Source organism: Drosophila subpulchrella, unplaced genomic scaffold (assembly GCF_014743375.2).
Source record: "Drosophila subpulchrella strain 33 F10 #4 breed RU33 unplaced genomic scaffold, RU_Dsub_v1.1 Primary Assembly Seq36, whole genome shotgun sequence".
Taxonomy (NCBI): domain Eukaryota; kingdom Metazoa; phylum Arthropoda; class Insecta; order Diptera; family Drosophilidae; genus Drosophila; species Drosophila subpulchrella.
Window position 1 is genome coordinate 1,495,468 of NW_023665582.1, and position 22,202 is coordinate 1,517,669.

The 22,202-nt window shown below is 37.5% G+C and overlaps 1 protein-coding gene across 8 annotated transcripts in view; it reads right to left on the reverse strand.

Annotated features, from left to right (window-relative positions):
* Window positions 1–924: 924 nt before the first annotated feature.
* Window positions 925–22,202, reverse strand: part of LOC119561739 (transmembrane protein 65-like) — a 121,291-nt gene continuing 100,013 nt past the window's right edge. For 2 of the 8 annotated variants that reach the window (XM_037875219.1, XM_037875218.1), the window contains 5 exons: window positions 3,912–4,034; window positions 3,741–3,782; window positions 3,615–3,682; window positions 3,355–3,558; window positions 925–3,291 (listed from right to left, as the gene is read on the reverse strand). In XM_037875219.1, the coding sequence (XP_037731147.1) occupies window positions 3,196–3,291; window positions 3,355–3,558; window positions 3,615–3,682; window positions 3,741–3,782; window positions 3,912–4,034 (533 nt within the window). In that variant the 3' untranslated portion in view covers window positions 925–3,195. Of the gene's footprint in view, window positions 3,292–3,354; window positions 3,559–3,614; window positions 3,683–3,740; window positions 3,783–3,911; window positions 4,035–11,220; window positions 14,837–20,378; window positions 21,174–22,202 lie in introns of those variants that run through there. The other 6 variants (XM_037875221.1, XM_037875220.1, XM_037875217.1 and 3 more) reach the window with 4 other exon arrangements.

Here is a 22,202-nt window from a genome sequence, read left to right on the forward strand (position 1 = left end):
GTCCCAAACTGAACGGAAGCCATCATTGGTAAGTGGGGATTTTGAAACAATGGAATTAGCTTCGCCTGCAGTTTTGGAATTTAAATGAAACAACTTTTCAACGGGAGTAAGACCCAGATTGTCTATATATATCCTGGAAAGTCGGCCATCAGACAATCTCCCAAAAGAAAGTCTATGTCGATAGGAGTCAGTCGACAGCCATAAAACATTATGTTTTTGGACGGAGTTACTGGAGCTTGAGATATTTGGGAGGAGCCCTGTTGGATTAATCGAGGGTCTGAGCGGCAAATCATTCGTATGTTAAGTACGTTTGATAATATTTTGCCTTGAGAGCGGATTTGAAGCATATGTCATATGCTTCCTGTACCTTTTGTCACAAAGAATTGACATGATCGCGAAGCATTTTGCAGGCAAATAAAGTTTGTGTGGGAGCACCTAGAACGTTTATACTGGCCTCAAACTGGCTCAGAAGGTCAGTTATAAAAGAATAATAAACATAACAATTTCAAATTTAGGAACCAATTAAAATCCGTACAAATAGACGGTCACACTTGATTGTTTAAATAAGTTGTTACGAAGCGGGATTTCAGTTTTATCGAATGTTTTCGAACGGAAATATTTTATTTTTGGTCAAAAAAATATTTACTAAAGTAATTAATAAATGGGAAACATACTAGAAAAACATGGTCACACTGAAGCTCGGATTCAATATATATGACTATTATATATGTCATGTTCGGACTTTCGTAAAAAATTACGGACGTTAATTTTGTCTACTTGAATAGAAAATTGATTGTGAGCCTTTGACCCACTGGAGTATACGTGGTGAAATAGCGTTGAAATTAAACAAATGTTTGCGGGATCTGAAAAGTCTTCGCTTATATATGTTTGTATGTGCGTTTGTTTATCAACTCCACAATCTAATTGCAGACGTTTAACTTTGTTTAATTTCGGAAATAATTTATTAGTAAGTGTAGGTAGAGAAACAAAGTTGAAGTGGACTGTATTAGAACTAATACAAGCAGCTGTAGCACAAAAAATGAAAAGCGCAATTTTATCAGGAAAAACTTAAAAATAAGTAATTTTCTCTGTGACTGCTTTACGTTTTACACACACTTGAAATTAAAAATATATTATTGCAATATGTGTGTATTAAATAGTACAACAGGAATTTCTCCTAATTCGTAGTTTAATGGAAACAATTGGTACTGCGGATCTGCAAACTTTTGGATGTCAATGAAACTATTTTGAGACTATGAAATTGTGATTTTTGTCGTTATGTCGGACTTAATCTCCGAAATGGTCAAAAAGACGTTCTGAAATAATTACGGTATGATCGGCCAATAATAATAATAAGTGGAACTTATCTGAAGAGGTTCAAGCCACCGAAGCTGGTGGTGAAAGTCCAAGGAAACTCCAGGAGAGGAAAATCCCGGAACTTAGGGTTTTGGCTCTACTGAACCAAAGTGTTGGGAACAGTGTAGGGAACAGCTGAAAACTGTGTCATGTGCACTCGTCGACAACCAAATGAAAAATGCAAATAATAAATTTTAATGATTTGTTTAACTCATGTTTTAGTCGATAGCTTACGCTAAAAACGATATAAACAATGTTTTTGAAAGGAAAAAGTAAATTAGCTTAAAGAATGTGATTACTACCTCAAAGTACGATTGAACCTTAAAACAAGAGAACGCGCTATAGTTGATGGCCTCTACTAAAAGATTATCGGTATTTAGCAGAGCTCGAAAATAACTGTCGACCGTTTCTAGTTGTCTCTTTACGAAAAGACTCAGAGAGCAACCGATTTATGGGTTCTTGAATGAGCTCGCTCGCGCTCTGAGCGAAACTGTTTTTTTTTCTATTCTGTTTTGTTCTGGTTGTTCCAAGACCGTTTTTTTTTTGTCGTGTTCAGTGAAGCAAAAGGTTTTTGCGTATGTATTGGTATACATTCACACGCATAGGCAAGCAAATCGTTAAGCGTCTGTTTTGCAGACGAAATATACAAGTATTAATTGCGATCGCTAACAAAATTATTTGAAAATATATTTAAATTGTTCTATTAAACAAATTATATTATTTCTTTTTTACAACAACGAAAGTAAATGTGAAGACCGTTTGCGTTGAGTTTTTCTCTCTCTCTCTCATTGTGCTAGCGTTTCTCGTTCCGCCTTTTACGCACTGCTCATTGAAAGAGCGACATACAAAGAGCTCAACGAAAAGCGCTCAAAAGAAAACATAAATGAAGACAGCAAGAGTCTCTTGCTCAGAGCGAGAACGAGAGAGTATGAACTTTTTCGGTTGTGCTCGCAACGAGAGCTGAAGAAGAAAAACGGTCAACAGTTATTTTCGAGCTATGGCATTTAGCAAAATGGAAATCGAGGGAGATGAAGAAATGCATGCAGCAAATTGGCTGTTTCCGAGATTTCACTCCACAAAAACGCTACCTATTTGCTTAATAAGTTTTTAATGAATGGTCCGAGTTGAACAATTTTTGGCATGTAGGTAGTTATTGATAATAAGAACAAAGTCCCATTAACACTTTCACAAAATATTTAAAAATGTGGGCGCCAGGCAGACAGGATTATCGTTTTGGTCGCTTGTGGGCGTTAGAGTGGCGTGATACTCCCATGAAACAAGCTTTCGATGCTCAGGAAGCAGACCAAGAATATATATGATTTAATACAATATACCCTTTTTTTTACGATTAACGGGTATGAAAAGATACTCTTACGGTAGCCGAACGAGTAAATCAAAAAGACAAACAGCATTTTAATCTATATGAACGACAGTTTTCAATTCAATAACATCAAAAGTGACAGTTAAAGTGAAGTTAAAATGAAAAAAAAAATTTTTTTGTTTATGTTTTGCTTTTATTCCAACTGTTTCAGTTCATAAGATAGCCACATGTTTGCTGAACATATTCTACTACTAAGAAAGGGATTGGTCAACTCGATGGAGATATCGTGGCAGCCAGTTAAAAAAACATGACTTCGAAAATAGCGACAAACGACATTGAATATTGAAAAGTCTTATTAGCTAAATATTTTATAAAAGGTTTGATTGCAATTTATGAAAAAAATATTTTTTGATTTTAAGCCATGATTTAAATAAGCCATGAAAAATAATTGGTGAGCTCATAGAAACGATGTTAGTTATAATTGTCTAGGCTATTATGACTTTGTAGCTGTTATGGATTTAGTCATCGACATCTTCTTTATTTGTTTTCTCCTCCATAAACCACAGAGGACACATTCCAAGTAAACACCCTACAGTGATGCCGACAACACGTCCCTGGAAGGATATAAATTTTATTTGAACAATAATTTATTATTATTTGTTCTTTGGGTGACCTACGTAGCTTGATGACCGCTTGCTAGACTTCAATTCGAACTGCGCTGGAGTCAACTTCGGCTGCTTTAAACCCAATATCTGGCAGCCGTTTTCAACGTAGGTGGCCATGGTAATACCCAGAATATCGCTTATGGTGTTTCCAAGTCCAGCGGCTGCCATCGTAGATAGCGTTATAAAGTGGCCCAAATAATATTCAATATATTCGCCCTGCAAATTGCAATAGCTAGACGTGTTGATATGATAGGTTTGAACACAAAACTTACCGCCATGATCATGATAAAATTGTCCAGAAATCCGAAGGCGATAAAGGGCACTGCATTCACAAAAAAAACTACAAATGTATAAAGATTTTATAATTATTTGGTCATATAAAATTAAGCTTTACTTACTGCTGTACAACTGGCCTGCAGTGGGTGGTGCTGCAGATTCAACTGAGAACGAGAAAGAATATGCAAAACATATATATAAATATATTATAGAAACATGGACACGGTTTTAGTCCAAGTGTGTTTTAATTTTTGTGCGCAAAACCCTAGGCTTGCTGTTGATTTAGACATTACCCATTTTTTTTCGCAGCCAATCATCGGGTACTGTACAAAAGGTGCCTGCTATAACATGTCCCAATTCCGTTTTATTGGAGAGTCGTCCGAAGCGAGTGCGCCAACTGCCAACGGCCAGTTGGCCTGCACACTCGAACGTAGATTGATGTGTGAGGTGTTGTAGACGGGACGGTTGTGTTTTATTCCGGTGTAATTTTTTGAAAGTGTATAATTGATTGTATATAAATCGAAAATGAAACTCAATACAAATATGATATAAAATATAAATGTAATAATGATAATTAGAGTCTTAAAAAACTTAATATTGTGTAAGATACTCATACATCAAAACTAAAAAAGGTGCTTTAAAAAAATCAAGTCAGAAAAAAAAGATACAGAAAATTAGATTGGGATCGATGGGTATGAACTTTTAAAACCTTGGTTGTATTCTTAATAAAACTTTATATAAAAACACCGCATTTATTAAAACTCAATATTTACTAAAAAAACAATATTTGGGGACTGTCCTTTGTTTGTCTGTAAGTACAGAAGTTTGTTCAACAGTATTGTGTAACAAAAATTGTATTTAACAGTAGAACTATGGGGGAAAAACTGAAGACTGAAGATAACGACATGTGTTTTATGTCGTTGAAATTAGTTTTTCAGGTTAAACTTGCTTGCAGTTTTTAGAAAGATATAATTGTTTACCGTTTGGGCTTGCAACGCAACTCGATTTTGTGGTTATTCACACTGGAGTGTCCCAGAAAAATTGGGTTTTAAAAAAAAACTCTTTCAAAGTCCTTATATGTATATGCAATGGCCATAACCAATCTTTTATAGGCTTTGCAAACATTTTTACATTAAGCCAATTATTCCCGAAAGAAAAACTTAATATTAAAATAACGGCACAACATTTTTGTGTCTTTGCATTGTTAACTACAATGTCCAGATCTGATTTTGACGATTGTTTATGTTTTTAGGCTAGTGTAACCTTATAGTGTTACGCGAACAGAACATTAATAAACTCTGGTCAAATAATAATCCGCTAACGATCGATCGAAGGCAAACCCGTAGTTAACTAACCAATTTAACTTATTAACTAACTGTCCAATTTATAACATTTTTGGCACGCCGATAGAAATTAAAAAATTAAATGAAAATTGTTCTAAATTAGAGAGTAGGCTGTAGCAAACCTGGGCTTCATAGGCACTAGTAGAATGTGCATATAAAAATTAAACACTTGCTTCAAAAATGTGGACACAAGAATATTTCCGATTTCGCAAACTGTCTCCACATAGCGGAATTGAATTTTCAGATTTTAACTGTTGATATAAGTGAGTGATGGCCGACAGAAGCAGCGCTCTCGACCCGTGGGCTTGCACATATGCCTCTGCCGCTGTTTCTAAAGTTCTGGCTCTAAGCAGTTCCCTGCAAGCAAAAGGGCGATATTTCTATCGCCTGTCGTCCAGAAGTCACTTCTTATTAATTTCTGCGCGATAGAAACACGATAGAACACATTTTACAAAAACAAAATATATATATATATCGCGTAGAAGTAACTTCTAAGTCACTTCTGGACGATAGAAAGGCGATAGTACACATTTTACAAAAACAAAAAGGGTCGGTATCGCGAAGAAGTAACTTCTGAGACACTTTTGCGCGATAGAAAGGCGATAGTACAGATTTTACAAAAACAAAATATACATGTATCGCGAAGAAGTAACTTCTGAGTCACTTCTGGACTATAGAAAGACGATAGTACACATTTTACAAAAACAAAAAGGGTCGGGATCGTGAAGAAGTAACTTCTGAGACACTTATGCGCGATAGAATTTCCGTTACCCCTTTTTTTCGGAAAATTTCTCGGGTCTTCCTTTTGACCCACGCTATTATTATTCACCCGAGTGTCATTTCGTTGCGCGATTTGTCTGTGGACAGTGGGGTTTTGCATCAAATTTGTGCGTTTACAAAATAAAGCTTCGTTTTTCTAAATGTTTTAAATGTTTAACATATTTAAGTGTCCCTCTCAACAAAGGGTGCGAAATAACGTGCTTATCGTGAGCTGTACGATTATTACTTGGCGTGTAACTGCATCCAACGATTCTCAACATATTTCATTGTACAAGGTATTGTATTCTAGTTTAATTTTATTTTGACTAAACAAACAACAATTTTTGTTTCTGTTTCTTTTAGAAATGGTTATTAGTAAATTTCTTATGTCGGAGCTGGACCTAAATAACATTGTTCAGCAAAATTTCCTACATGCCAGGGATCTTGTATACAAGGACAAGGCCCTAGGTATCTTCTACAGGCATATGTAAAGTCACTTCTGAGTGACTTCCAGAAGTTACTTCGTCGATATCGCATTCGGATCGCGGAAGTGAATCCCGTCGGGAAGAAATGTGCCACTTCGGCGACACTTCTAGGAGTAACTTCGGCGACACTTCCAGAAGTTACTTCGGCGATATCGCAAATAATCAAAAAAAACTGAAACTATTTAATCTGAACGAGGAAAAGTTTTCTGAAGAACTGTGTGGCTTGATGGCTATTCGATCAGGAAGTGGGTACGCGTTTCTTTCCAAGCCTGTTTTCTTAGTTAATCAAAGGTAGCCATTAGTAAAGTGGCTAAAGGTTTCCTCCAAATGTGTTCCATGCAGGTTAATTTTAAATCATTGTAAATCTAACTATGTCTTGCATGAACCTTTCAGAGTATTATGTTCTGACTATAATAGACTTTATCCTATTATCTCAATATCAGCCTCTCTTAAAACCATTAATATTCAATATTGTAGCACAAAATAAGATCCAACTTTTTTTCCTCGAATGTCTTTATTTTTCTAGGCGTCTATCACCTCGCGAATTCGTGCCGTACGACAGACGTCAACGGCCCTCGGTCGGTTGGGCTGGAGGTGTGGCCGTGGGATCCTCCGCTTTAAAAAACAAAATAAATCATACTTTTTTCGTTCTTTTCTTTTATAAAGATCAATTCTGCAAGAATCACAAATTTTCTGTGGCGTACATGGTGTTTTAAGATCTAGCAATAATCAATAACATGGTAAAAAGAAATTTCTTCAATTTTACTCGCAAAATTTAGGTTTTTAATAAATTTGCCGCACACAAGGCAAAACAGGCTTGGAATAATAATTATTTCCCTACGTCGAAGGTGAAGATCTCAGTGCTCTCTATCACAAGCTATGCTGTAATCTCCAGCTGACTCCACCACCAAAAGTCTGCGATATCTTCCGAGCAAGGAAATCACAACAAACACATGTGGATCCAGTGATAATAATTAAAATGCTAAACCCACGCGAAAAGATCAAGCTGCTTAGTCAAGTCGGAATGTACAGGCGAGAGTACAAGAAACAACTTAGCTTGCAGTTTCTGGGTTTCAATTCAGAAGCGTTCATTTATATTAATGAGCAATTGTTAAAAGAGCATTATCTCATCTTTAAAGAGGCTATGCGCATGAAAAAACATAAAATCCTTACGGCTGTTTTTACACGACGCGGCCTTGTGCACGTGCGCTGCACTCGAAGAGAGGGTGTATGTTGCATTAACAGTATGGAGGAACTTTCGTCCATTAATCATTCACCCGATCCACTTTGTACATCTCTCACTAACGCTTCGGCTGGACCTGAAGCTGATAGCTTTCGTTCTTAAGCGTATAAATCGTATCCTCTTAATTAAGATAGGTTTAAAACTAGTTTACTTTAAGAAATGTATAAGATACGCATTGAATATTGAGATTGCGCCCCTAATATCATTGATAACAACAATGCAGGATGAGGAAGTTTGTTCCATAGCTAGTGCCATGATAAAAACTATAAGTAGTTATAAAAATGGTCTCAAAATCGTTCACTTAAATGCACAAAGTTTGCTAAAGAAGATTGATGAGTTTAGATTCCTTTTCACTCAGTCTAATGTCGATGTGATATGTGTGTCTGAGACGTGGTTTGTAAATGATCTATGTGATTCGTCTATTGTTTGTAAAGGCTTCAATGTTTATCGGTCCGATCGTACTGGTCATGCAGGAGGTGTGGCTATATACGTGAATGTGAAGCTGAAATGTAAAGTGGCACTTAAACAGCCAAGTGACAGTACTATTGAATACATTCTATTAGAACTTCCCAATAAATCCCATGGAAGAACCCTTCTAGGTTGCATTTATAGACCGAATCGGACAAAGTAATGACCCGTAGCATTACTTAATGTTGTTTCAGACATTTCGTTGGAATACACTGACATCATATTGGCAGGAGATTTTAACAGCAACCTATTGTCAGAAAGCCATCTCGTAGATAACTTTAAATCCCTAGGTTTGTTTTCCGTAAACGAAACGATCCCCACGCACTATAGCAGCCACTGTGATACATTACTTCACTTATTTCTTATCAATGACCCTAGCAAAATCATACATTATGACCAGGTTTCTGTACCAGCCTTCTCCAGACACGACTTAATATTTTTAACATACGACTTGACCTTTGACAGCAAAATCAATTCTTTTACGTATAGAGATTATAAAAATATAAACTATAATGAATTAAAAACGGAATTTTTGTGTTGTGACTGGTCACGTATTTACCACCTTCGTCATGTAGATTGTCAATTAGAGGTTTTAACCAACAATGTCCAGTATTTGTTCAACAAGTTTGTGCCCCTAAGGACCAAGGTGATTAAGCCAATGCAAAATCCATGGTTCAGTAGTGAAATCAAAAACCTAACCCGTCAGCGAGATGTAGCTTACCTCCGGTGGAAGCGATACAAAACTGATGAATTTCGAAAACAATACAAAGAGGCTAGGGTAAAAGTAAACAAAAAGATAAAATCAGCAAAGAAAGAGCATTATAACATACAATTTAATAACTGGGTTAACTCAAAAAACAGATGGAACAAACTAAAACGGTTAGGTATAGGAAAATGTAAGCAACAGACAGAGTCTGAGGTGGATGTTGAATTGTTAAACAAAAAGTTTTTGGAAATAGATGTACCTGAAGCAACATGCAATCCGTACCTGAATACTCAACCCCTCTGTGTTAATAGTTTTAGCTTTATATGTATAAACCAAAGTGATGTCCTTGCTAGTATTCTGCATGTCAAGTCCGATGCTGTTGGTCTCGATAATATGAGTCCCAAATTTTTTAAGCTTTTGCTCCCCTTAATGTTGCCCCATGTTACATATATTTTTAACACGGCTATTACAACGTCTTCATTTCCGACAATATGGAAAAACGCCAAAATTTTCCCAATTCCTAAGCTAAACAATGACTATAGACCTATTTCAATATTACGTTTTCTATCAAAAGTCTTTGAAAACCTTATGTCCTCACAGATTCAACTATACTTAGCTAATAATTCTCTACTTGATGAAAAACAATCTGGATTCCGTAAGAAAAGGAGTTGTATTACTGCAATCACTAATATTGTTGAGGATATAAGACAAAAACTGGACAGTAACTGAGTAACGTTTTTGACGCTACTTGACCACAGTAAGGCTTTTGATTCTGTGAATCATAACATTCTCTGTACCAAGCTTAGGAATATGTTTAATTTCTCAACTAATGCGGCGAAGCTTATTAGGTCGTACTTAACGAATAGATATCAAGCTGTCGTCTCTGGGACGCAAGTTTCTTCTCTCCGGAACTTATCCAGGGGAGTGCCACAGGGATCTATGCTAGGCCCTTTATTGTTTTCTATATATGTCAATGATCTCCCTAGTATCCTGAAGTACATTTATATGCTGATGATGTCCAAATATATGTTAGTAGACCTGTAACTGAAATACGTGCCTGTGTTCGTATAAGTAATAAAATGTTGTGGCTAATTGAAAAATGGGCAAAGGAAAATGGCTTGGGTATAAATCCTAAAAAATCAAAGTGCTTGGTAATTGGTAAAAAGCAACTTTCAACACTTTCACTCCAAAAATGATATATAAACCATACGCCGATAAGCTATGAAGTGAATGCAGTTAATCTAGGGATAACATTTAACAATACTTTATCATGGAGCAACCATATAGTCAAAGCGACAGGGCGTACATATGCTCTGTTGAGAAAATTTTCATTCTCTAAATCGTTCCTAACTGAGGAAGTTAGACTATTAATCGCCAAAGTTATCCTGCTGCCCACTCTCTTTTACGGCATAGAAATTTTTGGAAATTGTGATGCGCGGGATTTGCGCACATTAACTGTAGCTTTCAATTCAATTGTCCGTTATGTGTTTAACTTAAGACGTTTCGACCATGTATCAGAACTGACATATAAAATACTTGACCTTAACTTGACCTCCTGGATCGATCTCAGAATTTTAATCTTCTTTCACAAAATAGTGACGAGTGGAGAACCAAAATATCTTTTCAATAAACTTACCCCAGCCACATCTGTAAGAACCAAAAATTACATATGCCCTCGAGTACAAACACTGTGTTCCAGAAGGCAATTTTTAATAAATGGTATCCGGTTATGGAACAATCTACCGCACCAATACAAAACAATTAGGAGCGCAACTCAATTTTACAATAATGTTTAAGATCTTTTAAAATACCAGTACACATAAGTATAAAAATTAAATAAAATGAAATAAAATAAAAAAATAAAAAAAATATATTAAAAACAATAATAATAGTAACTAAGAAAATTTTGATGTTAGTCATTAATATTAATTAAGAGATCGAGAGAAATTGTTTAAATAATTTAAAAATAATAATAATATAAAATGTCAACTCAATGTGACTAGCTCGATAATTATAAGTGTGCACTTGTAGCGCTAGGATATAAACAAATAAATAAATAAATAAATTATTGATTTTCATAAAACTAATTGCCAAATTTAGTGATTCCGTAATTTGTATTATACCAAGAGAGAACACTATAGTCGAGTGACTCTATTATCATATACCCGTGACTCAGTTTTTCTATTGATATTGAATTGAGAATGGAAAAATATTTTCTGGATTAAGGTATATCGGCTACTTGAGAGATTCTATACAGTCATGATTTCATCCCTTATCAATGGTCTTGAGATGTATACTGTAATGAACAGGTGCGCATGTTCGGGTAGCTCTTGCTTGAACCCCTTTTATGACATGTTTATGGCCCATTTGTGGAAGAGAGAGAATCTTAGACAATTTTTACCGGTTAAACGTTCTGGGGCGGAAACAAAAATGTGCGTTTGAAAATATTCCGCATCTGAGAATAATAAACTTGAGGGATCTATTTTATTGGGGTTCTTTTGATTTCTAAATTAGTTTTACAATTATAGGAAAAATTATTCCCCAACATGATCGAACATGTTCCTCTAAGATAACCATCTTTGGATACTTTGGGTGTGCGACACACTGTGATAATGAGGCAAAAGGGTACGTGATCACACCTTTCCCCAACATGATCGGACATTTTCCTCTAAGATAACAACCTTTGGATATCATGGGAGTGCGACCTTTCTCACGTGCACAGAAACACCTGCTCAATATTTATTGATCATAATGAGGAAAAGGATACATGATCAATATAGTCACATGGGGATGTGGGGAAAGTGTGCGACCTTTCTTACGTGCACAGTAACAGCTGCTGAATATTAATTGCTCATAATGAGAAAAAAGGTCACGTGATCAGTATTGTCACATGGAGGTGTGGGTGGCGGCAATTAAGTATACTCTTACCTATTAAAATCCGTTAATTTATGGATTATGCTAATTGTCCTAAAATATGCTAATTAGTGAGGGGCGGGGGTCATTAATATGTAAATTAGTAAGGGGGCGGGGGCCATTAATATGCAAATTTTCCAAGAAGCCGCCTTTTCCAACTACTTAATGAATATGAAACCAAGTGTAAGATATAGTGCTCTAGCTAAGAAAAGAACGGTCCATCCTATCTAAAGATCCTCAAGTTCATTGGTATAGACTCGTAGATCATAGGTGTTTTTAGATATTTTCAATATACCAATTTGTTCAAAAGATTTTGGTATAAGATTTTTATTTTTAATTTTTATAATAAAAATCACTGAAAAACTTTTATATTTATAGTTATTTATTAAATTTTAGGCTTTCATTTTTCGCAATGTACAGGAAATCGTATTGATGAAGCAAACAAACCCAACATTTCTTTCGCAATGTAAGCAAGAAACATACATACATACGCACATGTTTGGATATGTTTTTTTGTATTTGTATTTGGCGTATATTGTGTGTGTGTATGTTTGTATTCATATGTGAATATGTGAAGTGTCTTTGGACACTTCATAAATGGTAATCGTTTAAAATAAAATTCGAAAACTTCATTGGACTGCCGCTAAGTGGAGAAGCCTGCGGTTAAAAAAATTTCACGATGTCTTCATTGCGTGAAATCAAAGTCATAAGTTTATTTATTCTCAGCTGATAGAGATATAAATTTAATGTTTTGGACGTCTGTCTTTATTGCTTTCAGCTTTTCCTAAAGGGCAGTTGTAAAAATAAATTACAACCTGTTAGGGGCAAGGCGGATTTGTTTACTTCTTGCGATTGACGTTGCGTTGTATTTGTATTTTTACATTCGTATTTTTATTTGTATTTTACACTCGAAAAACTTTGATTCCAATTCAAATTTCTTTCATTTAAGGCATTCTTTCATTTTGGACGCAAGAATATTTCCGATTTCGCAAACTGTCTCCACATAGCGGCGAAAACTTTAATTGATATACCTTTTCATGAATTTTCAGATTTTAACTGTTGATATAAGTGAGTGATGGCCGACAGAAGCAGCGGTCTCGACCCGTGGGCTTGCACATATGCCTCTGCCGCTGTTTCTGAAGTTCTGGCTCTGAGCAGTTCCCTGCAAGCAAAAGGGCGATATTTCTATCGCCTGTCGTCCAGAAGTCACTTCTTATTAATTTCTGCGCGATAGAAACACGATAGAACACATTTTACAAAAACAAAATATATATATATATCGCGTAGAAGTAACTGTTCACGTCAAAAGGGCGTTTAATTTCAGGAGGCAGTGTCGAGCGGCAGTTTTATCCAGATGTCTACATCTCGCGCGAATTATGTCTGCGGTCCGGAGGTGGCTGGTAATTATGTCTGCGGTCCGGAGGTGGCTGGTCACAGTATTATAGATATAGTATTCCAATAAATACAAGGATAGACTTCTTTGGTCGAGTGTCACTCTTCGACTGATTTTATTTTTGTTCTGAGTATACAAAATGAGAGCTAACTTGGGAGTGGGGTACATATGCTGAGATTGCGAAACTCCTTAGGTCAGCAGTTCTCGGCCGGATGCCTGTGGCCCAGTTGTTTACTCGGTTCGGTATCCCGTCTGCTGTGTCGGCGGTTTGGTGTCCGGGTTGAATGGCATCTCCGCTAATGGGACAATGCCCGAGGGGGTTTAGGCGGAGGTGATGTCATGAGGAAGACATCAGCGGTAACTCCTCCCCCCTTAGCTTGGAACGATGGCCATAACGAAGGTATGGTGGGAGTGACAATGGGGTCCGCCGGGGTGGGTGAAAGAATTATCTCCTTCCTGTTAAAGGTCCAGGCAACAGCCGTAATCAAAATCGACAGTGCAACGAGTAGGTATATAATCGACAGGTGAGTGGTGGTTCGTTCCTCTATGTTGGTGACTGCCAATCCATTTTCCAGATTACTAAGGTGTAGTGCCTGAAGGTTTAAGGGTTCGTCCGTTGGGATTGTTGTTAAATTCTGGACATGGGGAAGGTTTATCTCGATGTCGTCTATTATTGTAGTGGCGGCCTCGACGTATTTTGTCCCATTAGCGGATATAGAACAATTATCGTATTTTATAAGCATGGGACCGTTGAAGATCCTGCTCGAAATGCAGTTGGAAGTAATGTTCAGATTCTCCACGTTGAGGATTACCATCAACCCCTTTAAAGGAACGAAGATTTGTGGTTGGTGACCTCTGTTCGTTGTGCTGCAGGTCGCTTCTTTGTCGTCCAGCAGGTTGTGAAGGCATTCTGTGTTATTGGGTGTTAGAGGAGTTTCGCAAATGTGTGTACCTCCCACTTTTATACAAGGTGTCTCAATTATCTTAATTTCTAGGTCATTCTTAATTATAACATTAGGTAAGTTTACATACATAGTTTTGTTTAGTGGTAGTGAAATAAGACGGTACAAATTATAAGATTCTTTTGACAAAATTGGAACTTTGATATGGAATATGAGTGTTTTATTAAGGGTGGTTGATTCTAAAGAAAGCACATTATATAGTTCGTGTTCTAGCTGTACTTCTATTTTTTGTTGTGATAGTACGTTTTTTATTTTCTCTAATTCGACCGAATTTAATAGGTATTTTGGTACTAACTTTAATTTAGCAAACAGCAAGCTTTCCGCAATATTGTTTAAGTGATTGAAGAGTAAGTCTATATTGAAGTTAATCCTATCTATATATTGGATGAGTTGAATGTTTTTATATTCTTCATCTATTTCTTTAAAAATTTTATTTTGGTACGAGTTTATAAAGTTGCTTATAAGTACCTGTTCCCTGTTGATATGTTCATTTATCTCTTCGAATCTTACAAGCGTTTCGTTCTGGAAATTAGTGTTAAATTCGGAGTTTCCGCGTAAGAAGCTTAGTTCCTTGTTTATTCTTGCCTCGTCATAGGCGTCCATATTCCCCGAGACTACTTTCACTATGTGGCCTAACCCATTAATTAATCCTCTTTTTGGCCTACTTCTTCCATTGTTAGGAAGCAAGGAATTTAATCTTTGTTGAACCTGAGCTAATTTTTGGTGTAACGTGAGTTTCAGCTCTTCAAGGCCCTGTTGGTCGGGTAAGTTTCCTATCACCTCGTGTATCTTAGTTACTGAGTCTTCATAGTTGGTGAGGTGAATGACATGATTAAAAATTTTAAAGGACTTCACCACTCTCGCCGTTCCCAAGTTGATTTTTAAAAGGGGTTGATCGTTGTCCAGGATTTCACTAACGAACCGTTGAGTAGTTCCCAGGGTCAATCTGTAAAATTATATTTTAAGTAAAGTGTCCAAGTCTCGAAAGTAGGTTTATAAGTTATCTGTTTGTAGTGTGGTTTTCCTAATTTTCTGTTTGTGCAGTTTTTGTTTTCTTATAGTCCGCAATGTTACCCCGCTGTCTAGCAGAACTTTGTGTTTACTATACCGAGGTGTTATTTTATTTCTCCTATTTTCCTTGCGGAGGATAGAAATACCAACCGGTAAGTCAGGAGGGTCTGTCCTGTTTTCGTTTAGACGGTCCGTTCGTTTTTTGGTGGCATCCTGCATGCGCTTTTTTAGGTCGGGGTATAAGGTAGTTTGGAATTCGTTTAGTTTTAGTAAATAATCATGCTCATTGTCGAACTTAATTGTTTTGTCGAAAATGTGGGTACGACCACTAAAAAGTTCAAAGGGGGTTAAGTTTGTACTAGAGTGGATCGCATTGTTGTAAGTTATTATTGTTTCGGAAAGTATCTCGTCATGCTCTAGGGTTAACTTTAATTCCTTCCTCTTACTCAGAATTATCCTATAGATTTCAGTTAAGGTTGAATGTAGCCGTTCCACTGTCGAGTTACTACTTGATTGTTGGAAAGAAGTGACATGTAGCTCTATTTCGTATTGTGCCAAAAAGTCCTTAAAAACGGCTCCAGAGAACTCGGCTCCCTGGTCAAGTATTAATTTTTTAGGGATCCCAAATTGGCAAAAGAAGGTCTTGAAAGCTTTAGTAACAAGTATGGAGTTTCTATTGGTGAGTGGGTAGGCTTGAGCGAATTTAGAAAATTTGTCAATAATTGTTGTTATAATTATTATTAATAGTGTATATGTCTGTGTGTAATATATCCAGGGGCCTATTTGGTATTTCTGGCAGTACAAATGGTGGTTTCTGTGGGGACCTATCGTACTTGAGAGTGAGGCATATTTCGCAATCCCGAATATTCTGGGAGATTAGAGACTTTAATTGGGGTACATAGATTTCCCTTTTTAGATGCTGGTACATCTCTTCCACCCCTCTATGATTGTTGTTAGAGTGGTGGGTTCTTATCAAACTGTTAATTTCCTCGGGGTCAACAGGTTCGTGTAGAACAATAAGACACCTGTAAACCTTATACAGTTGAGAGTCCGCGAAATATTTTGAGTAAGCTTCTTGAATTACTTCGAAAATTACGTCGGACGAGTGAACGGCTAAGGTTTTGTTGGGTATTAAAATGGGCTTCAAAATATCTGTGATTTTTTGTAAGTTAAAAGAAGGTTCCGTTATGTGTGTCCGGTTTTTATTTTTGAATGGTGTGCTCACCGAGACCGAGGAGGTCTGCCCGATTTCAAATATAACCTGCATGTTAAATGTGTTAAGTGGCTTCTTAGCTAACGGAATTTTGTCTAAAATATGTGGGTCGACGTCATTGATAAGTGTGTTTGGTTCGATTCTACTTAAAGCATCCGCAATGACGTTTTGTGAGCCTTTTTTGTAGACTATATCGTAGTCATACTCGGAAAGTGTTAGTTTCCATCGGAGGAGTTTCGGGTTTTGGCCCTTGAAATTTTGCAACCAAACTAAGGGTTTATGGTCGGTAATGATCTTGAACTTGTTGCCATACACATATGGCCGAAAGTACTTAACTGCCCAGATTATTGCCAGCATCTCTTTCTCTATTGTTGAATACCGAGTTTCTGCCTCGTTCAAGGTTCTACTCGCGAAACAAATTGGTCTGTCGGACCCGTCGGGGCCTTGAGAAAGAACGGCTCCAATGGCGAAGTTACTGGCGTCTGTGGTAAGAGTAAATGGTTTGTGGAAGTCTGGGTGTTGTAAAATCGGGTTGTTCGTTAGGAGGGTTTTGCAAATTTCAAATGCCTCTATAAATTCTGCATCTATAACGACAGATTTGCCACCCTTAAGCTGTCGGGAAATAGGTTTCGTAATTCTAGCAAAGTCTTTTATAAATTTCCTATAATAGCCCAACAGACCTAAAAAGGATTTTATTTGCTTAGTCGTTTTTGGGCATGGGAAATTTTTTACTGCTGTTATTTTGTCGGGGTTTGGTTTGATACCGTCCTGGGTTATTACGTGTCCCAAAAAATCTATTTCCTTCCTTAGGAAATTCGACTTGGTGATTTGGATTTTTAGGTTTGCCTGACGTAATTTCTGAAATACGGAGTTTATGTCCATCAAGTGTTTCTGAAGAGAGGCCGAGAATATAATTATATCGTCAAGATAGACCAAGCAAATGTCCCCTACTAGTTCTCCTAGTACGTTGTCCATTACCCTTTGGAATGTAGCTGGGGCGTTTTTTAGCCCGAACGGCATTCTCATGAATTCGAAGTGTCCGTTCTCTACCGAAAAAGCTGTCTTGGCCATATCCCTAGGGTCCATCTGAATTTGGTGGAACCCACTCGCTAAATCTAAGGTGGAAAAATATTTTGCCCTGCCAATGTTGTCAAGAAGGTCGTTAATATTGGGAATCGGGTACTTGTCCGTGATGGTTTTGTCATTCAGTTTCCTAAAGTCTATTACTAATCTCCATTTCTTTTGGCTGGATGAGTCCGATTTCTTAGGGACTACCCAAACAGGGGCGCCCCAAGGGGAATGGCTGTTTCTTATTATATTCTGGTCGAGCATTTTTGCTATTTGCTTGCGGACCTCTTCCTTATGTATATAAGGGTATCTGTAAGTTTTAACATGAACGGGGATGTTGTCGGTAGTCGGGATGGGGTGCTTAACTGTGTTGGAGAATGTGAGAGGTGTCGCGTCGTCGTAAAATAGATCCTGAAATTTTTTGCAAACTTTAAGCAATCCTTGCTTTTCCTCGTCATTTAAATGGTCCGTAGGGATGTGCTCGTTAAGATTTCTTCTGATCTGTTGGTAACTTGGATTAAGCGTTACCCCGTTTATCTGATCGTAACATTCCTTGTTGTATGGCTCTACGTTTAGTGGTTGGTCAAGACAAAGGATCTGCCCAGTCTCGGAACTGTTAGTTATTTCCAGCAAGCTATGTCCGTCCGAGGCGGTGTAGAGTCCCCCAGAAACAGAAAGATTACTGTCTATCTCCAAAGAATTACAAAGAAAATCACCTTCACTAAGGTCGACTGGTAGTTTTATAATGGCTTTACTTTGTGTTTGGATAAAAAGTTCGTCGGTACTTCTATTAATTTCCGTTATAATGTTAATCGATGTGAATGGGGTTTCGAGTTTGAGTTCTTCGATATTTATTTTCGCTTTTCGGTCTGTCAAGAAATCCATCCCAAGGAGGCCATCGAAGTATGGGTGGAATTTGAAAAGTAATAACTGAATTTCGCCTTGTTCTTTAAATTCTACTGGTATAGGTAAATTAGCAGTTCGGGTCAGTGAATAGCTTTCCAGGACTGTTGTGATACGTACATTATTTTCTAATTTTTGTATGGCGCCTTGCGGAATAAGAGTTGGGTCCACGAAGGAATAGGTGGAACCGGTGTCCACGAGAAATTTTAGTGGTTCTGGAGAGTTAGATAAAGTGATAATTATATATGGAAGAGACAGACCGTGTGTTTTTTTGTTTATGTAACCGACTTGTCGGTTGAGGCTTCTTGCTGAAAATTTGAGCTGTCGTCAATGTTGTTGAAGTTGGAGGCAGACCTTTGTGGAGGATTTCGGTCAGTGTTATACCCCCCTGCTCTGTTGTCATTGTTCTGTCTGTTGTTATTGGTACGATTCTGGCTTTGGTACGAGCCTTGACGGAATGGGTTTGCCGAGGAATAAGAGTTGCCCCGATAGTCTTTCCCATGAGTATTGGAGGAGTAGTTATTACGGCCACTAGAGTTGTTTTGATACGAACTCTTCTGGTAGGGCCTATTACGGTCCGAGTTGAACCTATTGTTCTGCGATTTGTTTTGTTTTTGGTAAATAAAACTCTGTTCGGCTTGGCACCACTCATAAGCCGTCTCGATCGTTGTCGGATTTCGGGCCCGGATGACTGTTCTGAGTGGGTCGCGTAGCCCCACTAAAAAGGCATTAAGACAGATCCCATCGTAAAGAGCTCGTTTTGATGCCGCACTTACTCCGTGGTCGGAGTCTGCAGGGAGTGACAACAAATCACTACGGAGTCTGGTGATCTCAAAGAATAATTTACCCAGAGACAACCCACTGGGGAGGTTCTGAATTTCGGCGATGAGTATCGGTTCTGTCTTTTTGCATGCATACATGCGTTTAAGGTTTTCCCTAATGCTGTCCCATTCAAGTTTAGTGTCCAATATGTTCAAAGTCTCGTCCGCCTTGCCTATAATTTTGTTCCTCAAAGTTCTTAATATCAACTGTCCGTACGGGGTTTGGTCCGTACCCCTCACCAACATAATAATTTCCTCGACGCTCACAATAAATTTCTGAAGGGTACCTGGGGTCCCCTCGAAAGTAGGTAATTGCTTGACAAAGGCTAGTATGTCTGTAGGGTTTAGGGTGGTATTTAGGGTAGTGGTGGACGTGTTCGAAATGGTACTAGCATTTCCTATATTGTTAATGCCACTGTGGGTGGGGCTAGTGGTCCTAGAACCCCCGGAGGCGTTACCCGAGTCCATGATCAAAGTTTCCTCCTCTCTTATTTCAGGTAAGCTTGTACTATTCCTGAGGCCTAGTCTAGTTTTAGTTTTTTGTACTAAGGTTTTCCTTGACATTAGGTGAAGCTGCGTATTTGCGTAATTAAAGGTTTCGAGAAAAAAAAATTTAAATTGTAAATACTGGTCAATATATGTGCTTTAGTCAGAATTTTCCTGTTTAAGTGTTTCCACGTGTGAGAATTTTGTTTAGTGTATCTATCTTAGGAATTTATTTTGTGTATGTAGTTTATGTTGTGTAAATATGTATGTCGAGATAAGGTTTAATATGTATATATTTAGTTATTATTGTTCGTGTTGTTGTTTTATGTTGGTAATCTGTAATGCAGACAATATTAGTGTATGTGTGTGTCTTATTGTGGTGTCGTGGCAACCTTGAGGCAAAGTGATTGGGCTCGTTGGGGGAATAGGGAGCAATATAAAAATTTGTTATTCAATTTTAATTCTCTTTTTTCCTAGTCAGCGAGTTTTTTTTTTTTTTTTTTTTTTTTTTTTGAGTTTGTGTTGTTTTCCTGCAACATTGTAGCTGCCCTTCGTCGGGTCCAAGACCCAAAAGTATCGGGTTTCGTGGCAATGGGGGGAAAGGGAGACAATACCCGGCCATGCATATACACAGTTTTGTATGGGTGGAGATGTGAATTTTGTGAGGCTCCAAAAAATTTTAAATGAAGGCATCCATTTTTTATATATATATATATATCCATATAATGCGCGATGCATTTTGTGCCGATCAGCGATTGATGGTCACAATTTGATATGGATGCAAAAAAAATAATTTTCAGTGTACGATTTTTTATATAAATATATATCCATATAATGCGCGATGCATTTTGTGCCGATCAGCGATTGATGGTCACAATTTGATATGGGTGTAAAAAAATATAATTTTCAGTGTAAGATTTTTTATATAAATATATATATCCATATAATGCGCGATGCATTTTGTGCCGATCAGCGATTGATGGTCACAATTTGATATGGATGCAAAAAAATATAATTTTCAGTGTAAGATATTTTTTTTATATATATATATATCCATATAATGCGCGATGCATTTTGTGCCGATCAGCGATTGATGGTCACAATTTGATATGGATACACACAAAATTTTCCGATTTATTTAGCCATATTTCTAGCGATTCACAGTAAGTAGGAAAATAGAATTTCGTTTAGCATTTTATCATGATGATCGTACTATAGGTATTTATTTTTTTGTTGGAAAAAATTTTATACACAACACATTGTTATAATAATTAATTTTTTTTTGCCTTACTAACTCGCTGACTGAGGTCGTTGTTTTATTTATATATTTTTTTGTTCACTTTTCGTACGTTTGCCCCTTCTGTTTCACTTTTCACTCTGCCCCTTGGCTTACCCAATTTATTACATGGTGGTTATAAAGATGATCCTCGTCAGTTTCATCCTATGTTCTTTTAGATACCGGCTGCGCCAATTATGTCTGCGGTCCGGAGGTGGCTGGTAATTATGTCTGCGGTCCGGAGGTGGCTGGTCACAGTATTATAGATATAGTATTCCAATAAATACAAGGATAGACTTCTTTGGTCGAGTGTCACTCTTCGACTGATTTTATTTTTGTTCTGAGTATACAAAATGAGAGCTAACTTGGGAGTGGGGTACATATGCTGAGATTGCGAAACTCCTTAGGTCAGCAGTTCTCGGCCGGATGCCTGTGGCCCAGTTGTTTACTCGGTTCGGTATCCCGTCTGCTGTGTCGGCGGTTTGGTGTCCGGGTTGAATGGCATCTCCGCTAATGGGACAATGCCCGAGGGGGTTTAGGCGGAGGTGATGTCATGAGGAAGACATCAGCGGTAACTCGCTCGCACTGCCGTCCGCTCTCCCTCTCCATCTCTCCCCTAAGTCTCCGCTCTGCTCTGGAGCGCTTAAGTTAAGTTAGGCTTAGGCAGTTCATGTTTCAAAGTGTACTAATAAACACCTACGCTCGTCGCGAAAAAACCCCAAAAGTACTCCCGTGTTTTTTGGGTACCATTCAGTCTTGGGGCTTCAACTATTTCCATCGATTAAGCCGCACCGCCCCAACATTTTGGTCCAGTCGAAGCCGGATTTCAAAATCTTTGGATTTTCCTCTCCTGGAGTTTTCTTTGATTTTGTCCCAGCAGGCTTGAACCGCTCCAGATAAGTTCCACTTACTATAATTGCCGGTCATACGCCAGTTTTTCGAACCCTATTTCGACTAACTTTCTGTATGATATATTGTCTAAATCCAAAAGTGATTAATCCGACGCAACGGCATTTAATAAATGTATTTCGATTCCGTTACTTGTGCCCGACAATATTCCAGTTTCCTTTGCCCACAATTGTACACTTGAAACAATTCCAGAAGATATTTCAGTGCTACTATTCAACAAAAATATTTCTCAAATATATTTTCAATTTTAATTGTGTGTAAAATATAACTCAGCCACAGTAAAAAATTCCCGATCATAAAGATTGTCCTTAAGATTTGCACTCTTTATTTTATACTGTGTTCCAGCTGCATGTGTATATTTACAAAAACAATCTAATACAGTCCACTCGAACTACTTTTTTCTAATACAGTCCACTCCAACTACTTTTCTCGACCTACAAATACGGCTAAACTATTTCTAAAATTAAAAACAAAGTTACAATATCCACAAATTTACTCCAGCAAATCGTTTGCAATTTAGTTGTGCAGGTGACAAACAAACGCACCGACATACAAACTTAAGCGAAGTCTTTCCAATTCCCGCAACGTTATTCCGCTATTCGCACCCCACATATGTATATGTACA